Source organism: Rhopalosiphum padi, chromosome 1 (genome assembly GCF_020882245.1).
Source record: "Rhopalosiphum padi isolate XX-2018 chromosome 1, ASM2088224v1, whole genome shotgun sequence".
Classification (NCBI taxonomy): Eukaryota; Metazoa; Arthropoda; class Insecta; order Hemiptera; family Aphididae; genus Rhopalosiphum; species Rhopalosiphum padi.
This window is the reverse complement of record NC_083597.1, coordinates 37,896,306-37,913,432: the sequence shown is the minus strand read 5'-3', so window position 1 is coordinate 37,913,432 and position 17,127 is coordinate 37,896,306. Positions and strand designations below refer to the sequence as shown.

Here is a 17,127-nt window from a genome sequence, read left to right as displayed (position 1 = left end):
TTTAGAAACCAAATTATTTTTTAAATATACAAATAACTGTAGTCATGGACGTAATACATCAGAGCTATCATAGACAGCTTGGCAAGTACCTTCACACCAGTTTTAGAATATTATTTGGTTAAGAGAATTTTTCAATTTAAATTATTATTTTGATATAGAAAAATTAAGTTAAATCATATTTTAGATTCTGAGCGTAGCTGATGAATGTATTGATTTTACAATGTTTTTTTTGTGCGTGTGTGTATGAGTAGTATACTCAGTATACAATACGTAGTCGATAAAATGCTTAAAGTTTTAAAAATGTAGGCATTTTTTGAAAGAAAATTGAATCTAGTGTATACTCTAAACAGGTAAAATGGTTAAAATTCAAAACTCCATTAAGTTAATAAATAGGTAGTATAAAAGATAAATTGATAAAATATGGAATAAACATATATCATTAATTATTATTTATTATAATATTCAAGAAAAAATTATATCAAACTATCATAATACAATTGATTTTGAAATATATTTTAAAGTCAATGGTTAATTCTAAAAGTAAAATAAATGTTATAAATAATAAATGATTCTTTATGAATCAGTTATGAAAATGATATATCATTGAATTAAAAATTTATACTCCCATAATAGTGACTTGAATATTTTTAGATATTTGAAACTTTCAACTTTTTTTTTTCTTTTTGTTCTATTATGAAAATATTTTTGATTCTCGGTAAAATTCTTGAAAATACTCGACACCTAACGCACAGCAATGCAGCACTCACTTACTAAATAATTTGTTGTTTAGCCATGTTCTAAATCTAAACTATTAAAATATTTAATCAAAGAATCGATTAAAATTTAAAATTATAGATTTGATAATTTAAATCTATTCCACGCTTGACAAATTAAATTAAATTTGTCATGATTCAACGGCTATAGATATTATCTGATCAACTGTGTCTATGACGTAAATACACGATGTATCTTCTCTACATCGTGCATACATTTAATATATTATCTATGGTGCTTATCTGTGGGTATCGGCCCACGGAGTAAATACAACAAACCACAATATTAATATATATATATATATATATTATATTCTGTATAGATAATAAGGAACAGTGATAATAATAATTATTATTTATTATACAAAATACAAAAATACAAAATACAAATCACAAATACGTTTGTAAATTATTGTTATAAATTTATATTATATTTTTTGTATAATAAATAATAATTACAATAATAATATAAACAGTACAAACCTAGTACTTAGTATATACACTAGTAAGTATTATCAATTTTAAAATAATCATTTTAATTTGTAGTTGGTATACTATCTAAAGGATTTAGGGACCTAGGTATTACGGATTGCACAGAAAAATATTTGTTATATATAATTATTATTATTTATGATAAATAAAATATTTTATTATAGAATAATATTAATTGCTATAAAATTAAAAGTTTATAATTTATTATTTTAAATTACAAAATTAAAAATAAGTATAAATGTCTAATAATAATTGTATACCTATTACATATATTATAATTTTGTTTTAGAGAAGAAAAATGGATTATAATGAAGTCAAAATCAATCTAAGGAAATTTGGTTTTCCTCTTTCTACTGAAAATGCATTAAATCAAATACGTAAGTATCTATTATTATATCAAAATTAATCAAAATATTTAAAATATGACAAAAGTTTTATTTTTATTTTGTATTTACTTGATTTATTATTTGAACAAAAAATGCATTAAATTCAATACTTATTATAATTTATTGTACATTACCATCAGTATGTATATTATGCGATACTAAAGAAATGTCTAAAGTAGATTTATTATTAATTTAGAGACTATTATTAATGGTGAGACATCTCGTAAACAGCATTTAAATGAAGATCTTGCAATGGATTTAATATCAGAATTTATATTTTGTGAAACAAATGAAGAAGGAAAATCTACCAAAGTAATTATAAAACTATTTTTATTTAATAAAATCTTTTGATTAATTTTTATGTATATTTTAATTTTTTCAACAGCCAATGTCTCGAATTAGGTACTTAGAGCTACTAGTAATGATTTGTGAATATTTCAATAAAACAAAAATTAAACCAGATAATGATAGTTGTTGTGGAGATACCGCTCTCAATGCTATATTTATGACTTTGTTCCCCCAATTTGGTGCACCTCCTCAGCGAACTAATATGTTAGTGAGCTTAGTATCATTGGCCATATCTACTTACTCTAATCTTATACTACAATCTGCTGGTGTACAAATGCAACAATTGGGTTGTTCGTCTAAGTACAGCTCACAATTGGCTGATGGACTAGTAAAAAAATTTTTTACTTTTATAAGTGCTGACAACACATCAATACATTTATTACCACAAAATGCTCCATTATTCACTGCCAATTTGATGACTTCATTATCAGAACTTTATTTTAACACAAGTAATAATAAATAATATAGTAATAATATTAAAAATATGTATACATTTTTTTTCATTTAATATTCTAGTTGTGATAAAAGAAAAAAAATCCAAATTACATTTTTTTTAGCTCTAAAAGTGCTAAAAGTTATAGTAAATACCCATGTTATTAATAACATAATAATTTTTTTATTCAATTTAGAAACTACCGACACAAATATGAGTATCAAAGAGCCACCTCGTATTGTATTAGAAACTGTTGTACGGTGGATAAATTCTGATCCTTGTTTATGTTTCACTGCACATTACACAGATTTACAACGCGCATTGCCCAGTGGTGCTATTCCAATGGCAGCCACATTGCCATTTCTAGGTTTATTCAGGTGGTGTTTTTTTGCACCACTTAGTGTGAAAAATAATAAAGACTTAGAATTGTACTCCGAACTCCATTGTGCATTGATTGAAAGTGTTATGCAAGGTTGGAAAGTATATTCAGAACAAAATCCAAGAATTAGTCGTCCTTATACTTTAAGTGTTCATTCTGTTATACCTCAACAACTAAAAGATCTTATTGAAGAGACTATTAAGTAATTATTTTACTATACATCATTATATTACTTTTTATTTTAACTATAAAATAACCTTTAAATGATTATTTATTTGAGAATTTGAATAAAATATATAAACATATTCTTAAATTTAATTATTCATTTTTTTTCAATTCAGGTCAAATGATCAAGCTTCATTACATGCTGTTGAAATAGTGGTAGAAAGATTAACTCAAAGCATACATGCTGCTATTATATCTGATACTATTTTTGGAAATAAGCGTAAGACAAATTAAACTATTCCTTAAGTATAAATTATTATTGATTAATTAATTTGTACTCTTTATGATTTCCAGAGGATTTGGTTAATCAATTAGAATCACTCCCGGAGAATGAAGTTTTAAAAACACTTATTAAACGTATTCAAGTTTAAAGTTCAAAATGGAAAATATTATAATATATTATTTAAGAAGACTAAATATTTAAATTTATGATATAATTTTTTTATTTATAATTTATAAATACTGTGTAAGGATTATGTAAATATAAATATTTGATTATATAATAGTAAATTTAAATAATTCTTATACATGCCATGGTTGAAATATAATCACGGTTTAAGGTATTAGTTTAATACATTTTTAGTCGTGGATATCACGGAACAGATTAAATGAAAAAAAAAATAACCAAATATAACTTGTAATAGATTCAATATATTTTAATAAAATACTTCTAAACATAAAAAGTGTAGTAATAATAAGCTACCAACAATGATAAGTCCTAGGTATTTAGTATTTACTTATATTCAATGATTTCAATGCCACCATTAGATTAAAATACTTTTAATTATTTTCCAAATCTACTTAAAATATAGGTATTAAATAATAATAATAAATTAGTTATCATATTTTTCACTTAAAAAATTAAATTTTGAAGTGCCTATTGCCTTGAAAATAATATATATATATTTATTTTTTAATAATAATTTTCAGTGATTTTTAAATAGTATGGTCAAATACTCAAATACTGTAGTATACTATTTTATACACTGTTGTTTACCAATACTGTAAAAACCAATAACCGGGTAATTTGTTTGACATACACTATGCATTATTTAAAATACCATAGTTTACTACACGGATTAAAATATGTATCTTTGTCCCGTTGTCCGTGATTTACTATGTTTTTAAAAATATAATAGAATTATTAGAGACAGCGATGACGATCCGCGAATTTCTAGTTTTCATGGAGTAAACAAAGATAAATTTAATTTTGTCGCCGGGCATTTTTAGGTTAGGTTTATTGCCTGTAGTTCTATTGTTGTGTTGAAGTTCTGCGATAATAAATATTTGATAAATGATAATAAAATCTTTTAGTGTAAAAACCAAAATTTACAAGTGAGTAGTGACCGCCGGAGTTCCGAGATAAGTGTAAAGAGTTAGAAGACAACGATTTTGTATTTTAAAATACATTTTGTATCTTATTACAAGTTAAGTACTATTTAATACAATAACATTCTCAAATTGACTTAAACAACAATAACAATTTTTGTTTAAGACAATGTTAATGTGTGCTTTATTAACTTAATATTGTATAATTTCTAGTGAACCTATCATTCACGTTTAAATATAAAATGAATAGTTTTTTACACCTAATACTTTTTTTTGTATGCATTATTGGTTCAACCGTGTACTCGGTTGACCGTGGTAATTTTAAGACATGCGAGCAAAGTAACTTTTGTAAGCGTTGTCGTTCCTTGAACAAAAACCAAAAATCTGCCTTTGAACTAGTACCCGACAGTGTTGTATTGACGGATAAATACCTTGAAGCCTTGATAACAAATACAAACTTTGATGATGTTTCATTACGAATGCGGCTGGATGGTCTCAAGGATAGTACACTTCGTCTTCGCATCAACAAAGATGGGAATCAAATGTTCAACAGGTTTCAACCAGTGCATGCTCTTGTATCGGAACCAATTACAGAGCCAATGGTTATGGCTCGAAATGCATCAACTGTTGAATTAGAATTAAGTAAAATTATTAAGGTGTATATCACGATAGCCCCATTTAAATTGGATGTTTATGTTAACGAAGAGTTGACCATAGGGGTAAACCACGATAATCTAATGCAATTTGAGCACTATCGGCCTAAGCCAGAATCAATTGCAGACAATGAAATAGGGTCATGGGAAGAATACTTTAAGGAACATCAAGATTCTAAGCCCCGTGGACCTTCTGCAGTTGCAATGGACTTCAAATTATATTCTTCTTCTTCTCTGTATGGATTGCCAGAACATGCTGATAGTTTAGCTTTGAAAGGTACCAGTGGTAATGACCCATATCGATTTTATAACTTGGATGTTTTCGAATATGAATTGTACAATGGAATGGGATTATACGGAGCTGTTCCATTTTTAATGGGACATGGAAAAAAGAACAGTGTTGGAGTATTCTGGTTGAATGCTGCTGAAACATGGGTAGATATAGCAGGTGTAAAAGGAAATACTGAACACACATCAGTTGTGGAATCAATAGTAAATTTAGTTTCAGGATCATCAACTGATAAAGACATTCCCAGAGCTCATTTTATTTCTGAATGTGGTATTATTGATTTTTTTATAATGTTGGGTCCTAAACCTCTAGATGTAACCAGACAATATTCTTCACTGACAGGAACAGCTCCACTACCTCCATTATTTTCTTTGGCTTACCATCAGTGCCGATGGAATTACAATGACCAAAAAGATGTCCATGATGTAGAAACAAATTTTGATGTCCATGACATACCTATGGATGTCATGTGGTTAGATATTGAGTACACAGATAGTAAAAAATATTTTACCTGGGATCCAGTTAGGTTTTCAGAACCTTTAGAAATGGTTAATAATTTAACTAGCAGAGGCAGAAAGTTGGTGACTATTATTGATCCACACATCAAACGTGATTCCAACTACTTTCTACATAATGATGCACTCAATAATGATTTATATGTAAAGAATAAGGATGGTGATGTATATGAAGGTTGGTGTTGGCCAGGATCTTCTAGCTATTTAGATTTCATGAATCCTAAAGTACAAGAGTATTATGCTTCTCGTTATTCTATTGATAATTTTGTTGGTCCTACAGAGGACATTTTTATATGGAATGATATGAATGAGCCTTCTGTTTTCAATGGACCAGAAGTGACAATGCCAAAGGATTGTATTCATCATGGAGGTTATGAACACAGAGACATACATAATATTTATGGACTGTTGCAGGTAATAAGCACATATGATGGTCTACTGAAGCGATCAAATGGTAAAAAACGACCATTTATTTTGACCCGATCTCATTTTGCTGGTACTCAACGTTTTGCTGCAGTGTGGACTGGTGATAATGCGGCTGATTGGAGTCATTTAAAAATATCTTTACCAATGTGTCTCTCATTGGCAATTTCGGGCATTTCATTTTGTGGTGCGGATGTGGGCGGATTCTTTAATAACCCCGATAAAGAATTATTGATCCGCTGGTACCAAACTGGTGCATTTTTGCCATTTTTCAGAAGTCATGCTCACATAGATACAAAACGTCGAGAACCATGGTTGTTTGACGAACAGACTACATTTTTGATTCGTGATGCCATCAGAATGAGATATTCATTGTTACCATTATGGTACTCATTGTTTAAAAACCATGAATTAACTGGATCACCTGTCATACGGCCATTATTTTTTGAATTTCCTTATGAAGAACAACTGAACAACATTGATAATGAATTTATGGTTGGTGATGTCTTGTTGGTGTGTCCTGTATTGGATCAAAATGTACAAGAGTTGACTTGTTATTTCCCCGGTCAAGAAGAAATTTGGTATGATCGAGATACTTACCAACCTATCAAAACTAATGGACTGATGAAAATACCAGCGCCAATCAACAAGGTACCTGTGTATCAACGCGGTGGTACAATAGTTCCTACTAAGCAACGTGTTCGCCGATCATCTGTCTTAATGAAGGACGACCCGTATACTTTGATAGTTGCAATTGACTTAAAAGCTATAGCTAAAGGATCATTATATATTGATGATGAAGAAAGTTTTGAATACCGAAATGGACATTTTAACTACATTGAATATGAATACATCAATAACCAATTGATTTCAAAATGTTTACACTGTGAAGATTTCAATACTAAATCATGGGTCGAAAAAGTCATGATTGTTGGTATTCCCAATGTATTCACCAAAGCCAGTATACAGGTCAATGGTGGTAGTTTGTCAGAATTAACTGTTTTATACAATACTCATAATCAAGTATTAACAGTGCGGAAGCCTGCTGTCGGAATAGCTCAAAATTGGACGATTTCTTTACTTTAATAATACATTTAAACATGTGATGGAATATTGTAACTAAAAAATTGTATTTGAATCAATATTAATTATTAAGTATTTATTTTATGTAGTGAACAATAGCAGTTTCACATTTTAGAAATTTTTTTTAATAAATAATAGTATACTTATTAGAATTATGTCACATTTTTGGCTGTTTATATGTATGAATATGAAATCGACCAACCAGTTTATCAACAAATTATTTATAATTATTAAATGAGTATCAGTTAGTAGTATTTTGTTTATTTTTTTAAGGTCCAATTGTATACAAATAATCTATAATCCGTCCCATGATTACTAGTACGGCTTAAGATATCTTAAATTGTGATTACTAGTGCAGAGAATTACTTTAATTTATAAATAATAACCTACAAAATCATGTTCATCTCTGGCTATCTGTATTTCATTATTTTCTTGCAATCAAAATTATATTGTAATTAATTTTATTATACACCAAACAATTTATTTTTGTTTATTTGTAATGCAATTAATAATATGCAAATGAGTATTATATTATATTTATTGGTTTATTCAATTTTTGATTATTTAGTTATATTAGATTGAGTAGGTAAAAGTAAATTCAGTTCTACAATGTGTGCATAAATATATGTTTCTAATATAGTATTGTTATCCAGGGATGTTAGTAATATTGAAACAAATAAGAATTTTAGGTTTCAAAGAAAGAAACTGTAAATTAAATGTGTTTAAATTGACAGTAATATTTACATATTGTAAAATACAACAGTATTTGGTATACTATAGTCCTATCTGACACTACCTAAGCTAGGTTATGTATTTTTTTTGGAAAAGAATTTATACAATTAGTATACAAAAATTTTTTGGAATACATTGTATAAATATATTATGTATACAATATAAATGTGTATAAATATTACTTCCCGTGAACATCTTTAAGACAAAATGCAGATATAACATTTATTTATAATTAAATAATTAAATTGCACAATTGACTAGGTATCTTAAATTCATATGTTTTGTTTATTAAACATAAAATACACTTGCTATACAAGTGTTATATAACTGAATAAATCTATTAGAAATCTTTTAACAATTTTTACTTTAAGTAATTAAGTTTTTTAGTACTGTAAAATTCATGAAATCTGAAAGGAAAATATATATATATAAATATATATTTATTATGTAGTAGAATGGTAGATTATTAGATGTAATGTCAATGTGTATTATTGTTATTAACTTATAGGTTATTAGGTCAATACCAACAAAGGAACTAAAGATTGGTAATGATATGAATAGCTTTGAATTTTTTAAATATTTAGAAAAAAATAATCTTAATAAAGTCAGGTAACATATTTTGTTTTATAGTATAGTAATAACTAATATTCAACCACAAAATAAGTTTCATATTTCTATCATTTTATGACAATTAAAACTTCTAACTTGTATGAAATTAATGTAATAAATGTATTGCGAAAAGGAAATTAAACAATTTCAAAAGTCTATAGCTTAAAATAACTCAATATTTTTTACATTTTATCAATAAATAAAAAATTATAATTGAAGTAATAGTAGAATGTATAGAGCCCAGATTTAAATATCTTAAAAACTATCAAAAATTGATTTGTTTACAACAATGCTTTTGAAAAATAATTAAAATTCTTTTTAAAGGTACAGAACTATACTTTATACCAAATAAGAAACTCCCACAGTGGACGACTTGTCCACAAAAGTGTAGCTTTATGACACAGCAGGTATACAGATAGTTGACTCAGTAGGGTTGACAAGCGAGTAGTGCCTGAACGCATATTAATAAACATAATAATATATTATTTGCCATGGGTGACTCTTATTTGGACTATTTAGAGTAGAGTATATGCTTGTAATAAGATAATTACAGTTTAATTTTACGCACTTTAACACTTTATCTTAACTGACAAAAAAAAACAATACAAAAACTACTAAAATAAGGAACAGTTTATGGTATAACTATTAAAAATAAATGTGATCACTATGTATCTGCCTCCAAATAACCAATTAATATTTGTTATTTGTTTGTATAAAAGAAAAAGACCTAAAAATGACTAAAGCAAATATTATAAAAACAATACTTCTTAATACAATATTTTGAATTTATACTAAAAGCTTATACAATGTATTAATATATATTAATATATACACTAATAATTAATAAATTTACTTGAAAATGAAAAATAAAAGTTTCATTTTTTTACTTTGAAGTATTTATTACATAAAATTAATATGTGCTTAGAATGTATTGTCTTAGAGCACGCAAAAATAATGAACTTTACATTGAAGTCAGAGAACTACTAACCAGTGTTTCTTTCAGGTACTTCTCCGGGGGGGCTTTGCCCCCCCCCCCCGGAGAAAATTTGTAGAATAGAAAAAAAAATCAAATAGTCATAGGTATTATGTAAATTCTATATCACGGCGAATCACCAACAATAAATAAAAGATACATCCAATAAGAGTCAATACGGTATTCTATTTATAAATTTTTTTTTTCCCGATGGAAATCAGTAATCAGTAACCATATAGATAATATTATGGAACAACGGTGACTATAAATTATTAAACACCAAAAATAATATCAGATTAATTTGTAGGTATTTCATTAGTTTGTAATGTGTATCATTGTTGTTCACTGTGATAATGTACCTATTACTTTCCTATTGTCTAAACGGTGAAGTGTATTGACTATTACTATATTATTTGTTAATGTGTGTTGTGTACCTAACTCATTGAAATTTGTATAAAACGATAAAAAATCAAATGATATTTGTTTAATAATTTAGTATAGTTCTTAATCATCATCAAAGCATTGACAATCATAATAAGGTAAGCTATTATATTATTAAAAGGTCTGCAGTTAGTCTAAAATTTATAGTTTTAAATTAACAGTCTTAACAGACTACCTATTATAATATAATAATGTGATATTGTATAAATAAAATAATAGGTATTATAATTGCCCCTCCGATTTTTTCAAATGCCCCCCCCCCCACAAGAAAATTGTCTGAAAGAAACACTGCTACTAACCATCAATCAAAAGGTGTGGCTTGCTAATAATTTTATATTTTAGTATTTAAATTAAAAGTAATAATTTTGGCATATAACATTTCTTGGTCAATTTATTTTAATTATTTAGTTATTTTGAATTAGTAACTACTATCTATAGAGCTGCAGTATCATCAAATAATACATTTAACAAAAAAAATATCTAATTCATGAAACAGCAATAATTTTTGCTTATCTTATAAATTTTGTTGATTTTATGAATTTAGCGTTACCTGTTAAGAAATATTGATTCAATATTTGAAGTATATTATATTATATATAAAAACAATATTTCCTAAATTATTTTAACACATAAATAAATCTCACATACATAAATAAAATTAAACATTTTATATGTATTTTTGAAATTAAATAGTCACTTCTACGAATTTTATTTGATGAATCAAGGAATATATTAATACTTTAATAATGAATATTTTTTTCTATTTCTAAGGTTGTTAATTATAATTTGAAATATTATTAAAAACCAAACCAAATGGAAAAAGAAATATAATAGTCGATTATTTTAATACAAGAAGAATGAATGTTCCTTTAACTATAGTAATTGCTATACATTAATAATTATTTTTACATTAATTGTGAAGATGTTTAATTCAATAAAATCACTAGATAAAAACACTCATTCCAGCCAAGTATAGTCTTAGTTCTTACTCCTAGAACATGATATACTTTATAAAAAACTCAGTGTTTCTCATGTTCAAACTTCAAAATCAATAAGATAAAATATTAATTATAACAAAGCACAATTAATTTGCTTGTACAATTAAATAGTTCAATATTTTGCACATAGTTTTTAATGACTCAAGGAATGCCACTCACAAAATACTGAAATATTTTATCCATTGTCGGTAAAATGTGTTTATGTAGTATGAAAATACTACAAATAATATTTAAACAATAAATTGTAGTAATATTATTGCCATAAGCCTGCATAATTGCCACATAAATTAGCTGGTAACGGTCCACCTGCAGAAAATAATCTTGTTCCTGAATAATCATAGCAATGTGTATAAATTGCTGGTGTATATTTGACTTGTTGGAACCCTTGATCCACCATGAAATCTTCATCAGGATACTGATAAAAAATATTATAAATTACCAAATTATATATGAATTATATATAATAATACTTACAACATAACCTCTACTTGTTTTTAAAACAACTGCTCTACTGGAATTAATACTGGATTCTAAGTACTTTCCTGCCCGAATATCATAGAACATTATAACACCAACACCTGTTCCGATTGTGATTACATTATCTTGGAAACTTAAAGACCTAATTCCTATAACAATAAATAAATAATTAAATCAGGAAAAGTTTACATGAATTATACTCAATTCTATAACATTTCTAATAAACATAGTTAAAATTGTATAATCAAATTAAATAAAGTCATAATTTTTCTATTTTATCGGATGGTACTACTAAGTATCTTCCCACTATTTAAACTAATATAAAAATTACTTATTGTAAAAAACAAAATATATAAGCTATAACAATGATTTTTAATAATAAAAAAAAAAATTCCATTTTAAAAATGTACTAGAAAGTATAAATTGTTAGAATAAAAAAGTATTTAAGTATACGAACCACATCCACTATATCTAGCAGGGATTTTCTTTATGGTATGTAAAGTTCTAGCATCAAGTAATAGTGTATATGAACGACATCCAACAGCATATAAACTACTATCATTTTTCATTGCCATGCAGACATTGTCCTGACAAGATGATAATCTTCTTGAAAACCTCTGTTATGCAAAATAATATATAAATAATTAGTAAACAAAATACAAAATTGTATAAATGTATTTGTGAACATTTCATTTTTTGATCTTAAATGAAAATTAATTTCTTAATGACAACATGTATATTTGGATTACCTTAATACCTATTAAATTAAGCAATCAATATTTTTTTAGAATACATTTTAATAAATGAATATTGAAGAAGCTGTTTTAAAAAATATTAATAAATAAAATTGCAATTACTTGTCTAAAACGCTCAACATCCCAAACATGAACATATCCATTTAGTGACAATGTAACCATTTCTTTTAAATTCTTATTAAATGTGATTGCTCGGACTTTTTGTGCTGTTTTACAACTTCTTATAACTGCAGGGTTGAGAAATTGAGTAATTGGTTGTATAAGATCACCATCAGAATCATACTTTTCTTGATATTTATCTTGAACTTGCCATAACGCAAGTTTGGTATCTCGTGATCCACTAACAAAAAATTCATCATCCAACCATTCAATGTCGAATATCCAATCTTTGTGAGCACCCTAAGAAAATAATTTTGTAAATAATAGTAGCATTTTTTTTTTTTAAATGTTTTAATGTTGTTTACCTCGGCTAAAACAATTGGATCTAACGTCGGCAATCTATACACAGCAATTTCATTAGAATTATATGCTCCTGTTGCTAATAATGTTCTGGATGGGTTAATTTTTAATGAATGAATACCACTTTGTTGATCAGCTGCTTCATCTATACGTCCCTTTATCGATGGTATTTGATCCAGTTCATGTGATTTTACATTATAAACCATTAACTAATAATGATAGAAATATAAATGCATATTAAATAAGATATAAGTAAGATATAATAAGTCGATAGCTGTTAAATAATATAACTAATTATTTTTGAGTATAATTTAAATATATTCATTAAAATTAAAATATTATTTATTTTTGTGCCTACTTTTTTTATTAAATGTAAATTATTATAAGTACCTATTTACCAATTTTATCTTTTATGATCAGATTATAAAATTAATTGTTTAAGGTCCTGGGTTGTTATTGCCTCACATATGAACGTGAACATTTTATTATCTTGCCACTGGTTTGTTATTATTCTACTATCCATAGTAATAATAGCAATTATTATCAATAATAAGGGTTAGAATGTGTTTTAACTGGTTTTGTTTAAAACATTTTATACATCAATATTTAAAAAATATAATTTAGAAAATTACATTGTAATTTTATTATGAAGTAAACATTTTGTTTGTAAATCACAACCATGGTGCAGATAACATAAGAATGATATTACTTTATAATATACCTATATACTATAATTGTAACAAAGAATTGTTATAAATAATTTTTTTTTTTTTTTTAATTGTTTGAAACAATACAAAACAAAACATTTAAAAAAAATATTTAAAACTAAAAACAAAATTTCAAACAAATAAAATATTTGTATTGTATTATTTAAAAAAAATAAGTTGTTTTTTTCAAACCCTGCTTGTAAGTAAATAGTAATTCTTATTTTTATTTAATACTCTTAAATATTATAAATAAGTAATAAAGATATTAATGTCTTATTATTTGTACAATTAGACATGATATATCGGTTATATATTTGTGGCTATGATGAAGTCTGGGCGTGGCAATAACAACCAGTGTCATTAATAATTTTAATTTTTAAATGTTCATTTCACTAAAATAAAGAAAACAACTTCATATTTTATCAATAACAAATCTATTTATGTAATTTTTGCAATTATTTTTCATAAATTAATATTGTACTGTTAAGTGTTAATGTACAAATACATAAACCTAAAAGTAATTATTACAATTAAAATTAATATTTTACACATAATAATTGTAAGAGTATAATTTCTAAAAGTCTAAAATTAAAATAATTTTTATTGGAATATATTAGAAATTTTAGCAGCGTGCTTACTTTATTACATTTTGTACCAAAGACAATTTGCTTACTGCTAAGCCATTGCGAACAAAAAACTTTATTCATTGTTTTTAATGGTATAGACCGTTCTTTGAATAAGTCATGTGTGAGAATATGCCTTGTACCGTGATTTTGATTTACTGAACGATACTCTCGCATTCCATATTCTCGATTTCTTATATAATCAACAAAATTATATGAAGAGTTTAGCATAGTACACAATGACATAGTACTCTCTTCTTCTTCGTCTGAGTCTTCATAGCAAACAAAATCTTCTGGTTTATCAGATTTTCTGTTCCGTTCCATTCTAGTCATACGAATTTGTAAACTACGTTCATCCAGTCTGGATTGGTATGCACAAGGTGGCCGTGAACCAAAGACTGGCACGCGCCTCGTTTGTGCCATTCTATAATAACAATAATACCGAATATCGCAATATAAATTTTATGATTGAAAAATACGTGTAAAATGAAACAAAATAATATATACATAACATAAATAGTATTTACTTTATGCCTATGGTATGCTAGTTAAGCATTGACGAGTCCAAAGTCATTCAGAACAGGTAATATTGAATACAACATGAGAATTTATGTACAAAATATACATATTAAATAGAAATTATATTACAAATATATTAACAAAATTAGTAATTTTAAAAGAATAAAATTACAAATAATAAAGTAAATATTTTTTAAATATTGAAAACAAAAAGATAAAATATTAGTATGATGATAAGTAGGTCACAGTTAGACCAACATTGTACAACATTTTTTTTATCGTCGCATTACTGCAACTGAAAATCAGCATTGAACATAAACATTGAAGATAAACACACGAAACATTATACGAAAAAAAAAAATATTTTCCCTCTAATACTCTAAAAGTATCCAAAAATTACAAAACCCAAATTTAGCCAATTACAGAATACAGCCAATACAGGAAAGCATTTATATTTCAGTATAATATAATATAGCCTATATTACTCAAGTATTCAAGATTCAATTATCGGAATATCGGAAACCCGAAGTTATGTATGGAAATTACAAATTTGAATTTAAATATTTCATTATAATAGATAGATCATTATCAATTACCTGATATCCTGATTTTTGATTTGAGTGGAAAATTCATTAGAATCCCACGAGACCACGACTATAATAAAATAATTAATACTTGATACACATAGTCCTTTATGACCAACTGTAAATATTAAAATGTACCCTGTGTACACAAATCAATTATACATAGTTTATAGGTTCACGGTTTATTCGTTCAGTCGTTCTTATTTTTAAAACATGCATAATAAATTTATCATGATATTATTTTGGTATTAAAAGTATCAACTTTATACCTTGAAAAATTAATTACAGATGTCTGCCAATTAATGACAATATAAGAGCCAACTCAATATTTTCACCTTTCTTTAATCATATAATTGACATTTTTAAAATACATATTTATCGATAATATTTTTAAAGAAAGCATTTCGATTAAATGTATATAATTTTATAATACCTATACAATTTTATAATTTTTATTTTGCCGTTTTTACGCCTTTTTAGAGCAATAATTTGATATTATTATGCAATTTTTATTTATATTTCATTGCCATTTTGACTTATTTTTAGAACAATTAAATCCCGTATTTACTATTAAGTTATGACATGATTATAGGCAGGATTGGTCTAGCTCAGTAGTTTTCAACCTTTTTAACCATGCGGCACACTTCATCTCCTACAAAATTTTCGCGGCACACCTATCCATATAATATGTGAAACATATTTTATATATCTATTATATACCTATAGATACATATAAATACATATTAATAAAATTATTAATAGATTTTTCGCGGCACACCGGTTGAAAACCACTAGACTCTACCTCATACAAACGGCCCGGAAAATAATTTTTTAACCGGCCCCTGCTTTTCATTATTATCATTTTACATGTACAAAGGCCCCTTATACTGCTTATTACCGATCCCATTACCCCAAATAGCCTACTGCAGCCCCCATCACATGTAGGCTCATTTTCATAGCGACCTACTGGGAGATATCCCAGTGTCCTGGTCCAATCCTGATTATAGGGCGTAGATTTATATCTTAATACATATTTTTACAGTGACATTATGATGTACCTTTTAATTTCGGCAAGTGGTTATAGGTTAATTCGTTTCACAAGATTTTTGATAAAATGAGCTATATTTGATTTTTAATATTTTGTTATGAACACATGTTTTTACATACCTATTTCATAATTACCTATTCCAATTTTTTCATATATTTAGACAATTTTAACAATTTAACACGTTGAGTGCCTTTTTGATGTCACAGCGTGTTTCCTTAGGAATACAGAGTGATTGAACTTTCCATATGTAAACCAATAGCCTATGACTTGTGTATTATTGTATTATAATACACGAGTCATAAGCTATTGGACATATGTCGACAAAACCGTGCAGTTAAGATATGACGCCCAAGGAAAAATTAAAAATATTCGCCCCCTATTTTATTTATCATAATGCATTTCAATTTTTTTGGCGCCCCCTTTAAGCCATGCGCCTGTGGCGCATGCCCCCTAGGCCCCCCGTGGCACGGCTCTGTATGTCGACATATGTACGACACATGTATTTAACCTCCACCCCCCCCCCCCGTATATACGCCCCTGAATATCTTGCTAATAAAACATTTAAATATTTTCATTAAACTCTCAAGACAATATCGTGATACACCTACCTAATATATTGTTCTTAAATTTATTTTTATATGTTGAAATTAAGAAAATGTATACGTTCAATCCTACAGCTAGTAACAGGTAATATAATTGATAATTTTAAAAATAAGTAAACAATTAGAAAAATATTTACTAGTTTAGATAAGCAAAATAATTTGTATAATTATACCAATCCTTGCTACTTGAAATGTTATAATTAAATATTTCATGAAATGTCATCTATTTCATCATAACTTTATAAGTAAATTAGTTTACTCCAATGAATCTT

General features: G+C 26.6%; 3 protein-coding genes across 4 annotated transcripts; 2 read left to right on the top strand and 1 right to left on the bottom strand.

The window, feature by feature from the left end:
* Positions 1-1,128: 1,128 nt before the first annotated feature.
* On the top strand, positions 1,129-3,546 carry LOC132918170 (integrator complex subunit 15). 2 transcript variants are annotated; one of them, XM_060979291.1, is made up of 7 exons: positions 1,129-1,278; positions 1,555-1,642; positions 1,848-1,963; positions 2,037-2,448; positions 2,629-3,013; positions 3,153-3,256; positions 3,331-3,546. In XM_060979291.1, exons 2-7 carry the CDS (start codon positions 1,564-1,566, stop codon positions 3,405-3,407), a joined length of 1,173 nt encoding a protein of 390 aa, XP_060835274.1. In that variant the 5' UTR covers positions 1,129-1,278; positions 1,555-1,563; the 3' UTR covers positions 3,408-3,546. The 2 variants fall into 2 exon arrangements, with proteins under 2 accessions (XP_060835274.1, XP_060835273.1); XM_060979290.1 differs by lacking the exon at positions 1,129-1,278 and having other exon boundaries at positions 1,377-1,642.
* An 805-nt stretch (positions 3,547-4,351) lies between these two features.
* LOC132918168 (neutral alpha-glucosidase AB) lies at positions 4,352-7,881 on the top strand. The gene has a single exon (XM_060979287.1). The coding sequence runs from the start codon at positions 4,608-4,610 to the stop codon at positions 7,329-7,331; it is 2,724 nt and encodes a 907-aa protein (XP_060835270.1). The 5' UTR covers positions 4,352-4,607; the 3' UTR covers positions 7,332-7,881.
* Positions 7,882-11,167: 3,286 nt separating this feature from the next.
* On the bottom strand, positions 11,168-14,821 carry LOC132918169 (DDB1- and CUL4-associated factor 12 homolog). The gene is made up of 7 exons (XM_060979289.1): positions 14,630-14,821; positions 14,118-14,526; positions 12,778-12,981; positions 12,416-12,712; positions 12,016-12,175; positions 11,556-11,707; positions 11,168-11,496 (listed from the first exon to the last, which is right to left on the bottom strand). Exons 2-7 carry the CDS (start codon positions 14,523-14,525, stop codon positions 11,335-11,337), a joined length of 1,383 nt encoding a protein of 460 aa, XP_060835272.1. The 5' UTR covers position 14,526; positions 14,630-14,821; the 3' UTR covers positions 11,168-11,334.
* Positions 14,822-17,127: the final 2,306 nt, after the last annotated feature.

What these genes read in the sequence shown, in the direction of transcription:
- LOC132918170 (XM_060979291.1), top strand. Translation starts at nt 1,564, where the DNA reads ATGGATTATAATGAAGTCAAAATCAATCTAAGGAAATTTGGTTTTCCT. An exon ending in AAATGCATTAAATCAAATAC is followed by an intron (nt 1,643 to 1,847) that starts GTAAGTATCTAT and finishes TTATTAATTTAG; the next exon opens with AGACTATTATTAATGGTGAG. An exon ending in AGAACTTTATTTTAACACAA is followed by an intron (nt 2,449 to 2,628) that starts GTAATAATAAAT and finishes TATTCAATTTAG; the next exon opens with AAACTACCGACACAAATATG.
- LOC132918168 (XM_060979287.1), top strand. Translation starts at nt 4,608, where the DNA reads ATGAATAGTTTTTTACACCTAATACTTTTTTTTGTATGCATTATTGGT.
- LOC132918169 (XM_060979289.1), bottom strand. Translation starts at nt 14,525, where the DNA reads ATGGCACAAACGAGGCGCGTGCCAGTCTTTGGTTCACGGCCACCTTGT. An exon ending in TTGGTACAAAATGTAATAAA is followed by an intron (nt 12,982 to 14,117) that starts GTAAGCACGCTG and finishes TATCATTATTAG; the next exon opens with TTAATGGTTTATAATGTAAA. An exon ending in ATCCAATTGTTTTAGCCGAG is followed by an intron (nt 12,713 to 12,777) that starts GTAAACAACATT and finishes TTATTTTCTTAG; the next exon opens with GGTGCTCACAAAGATTGGAT.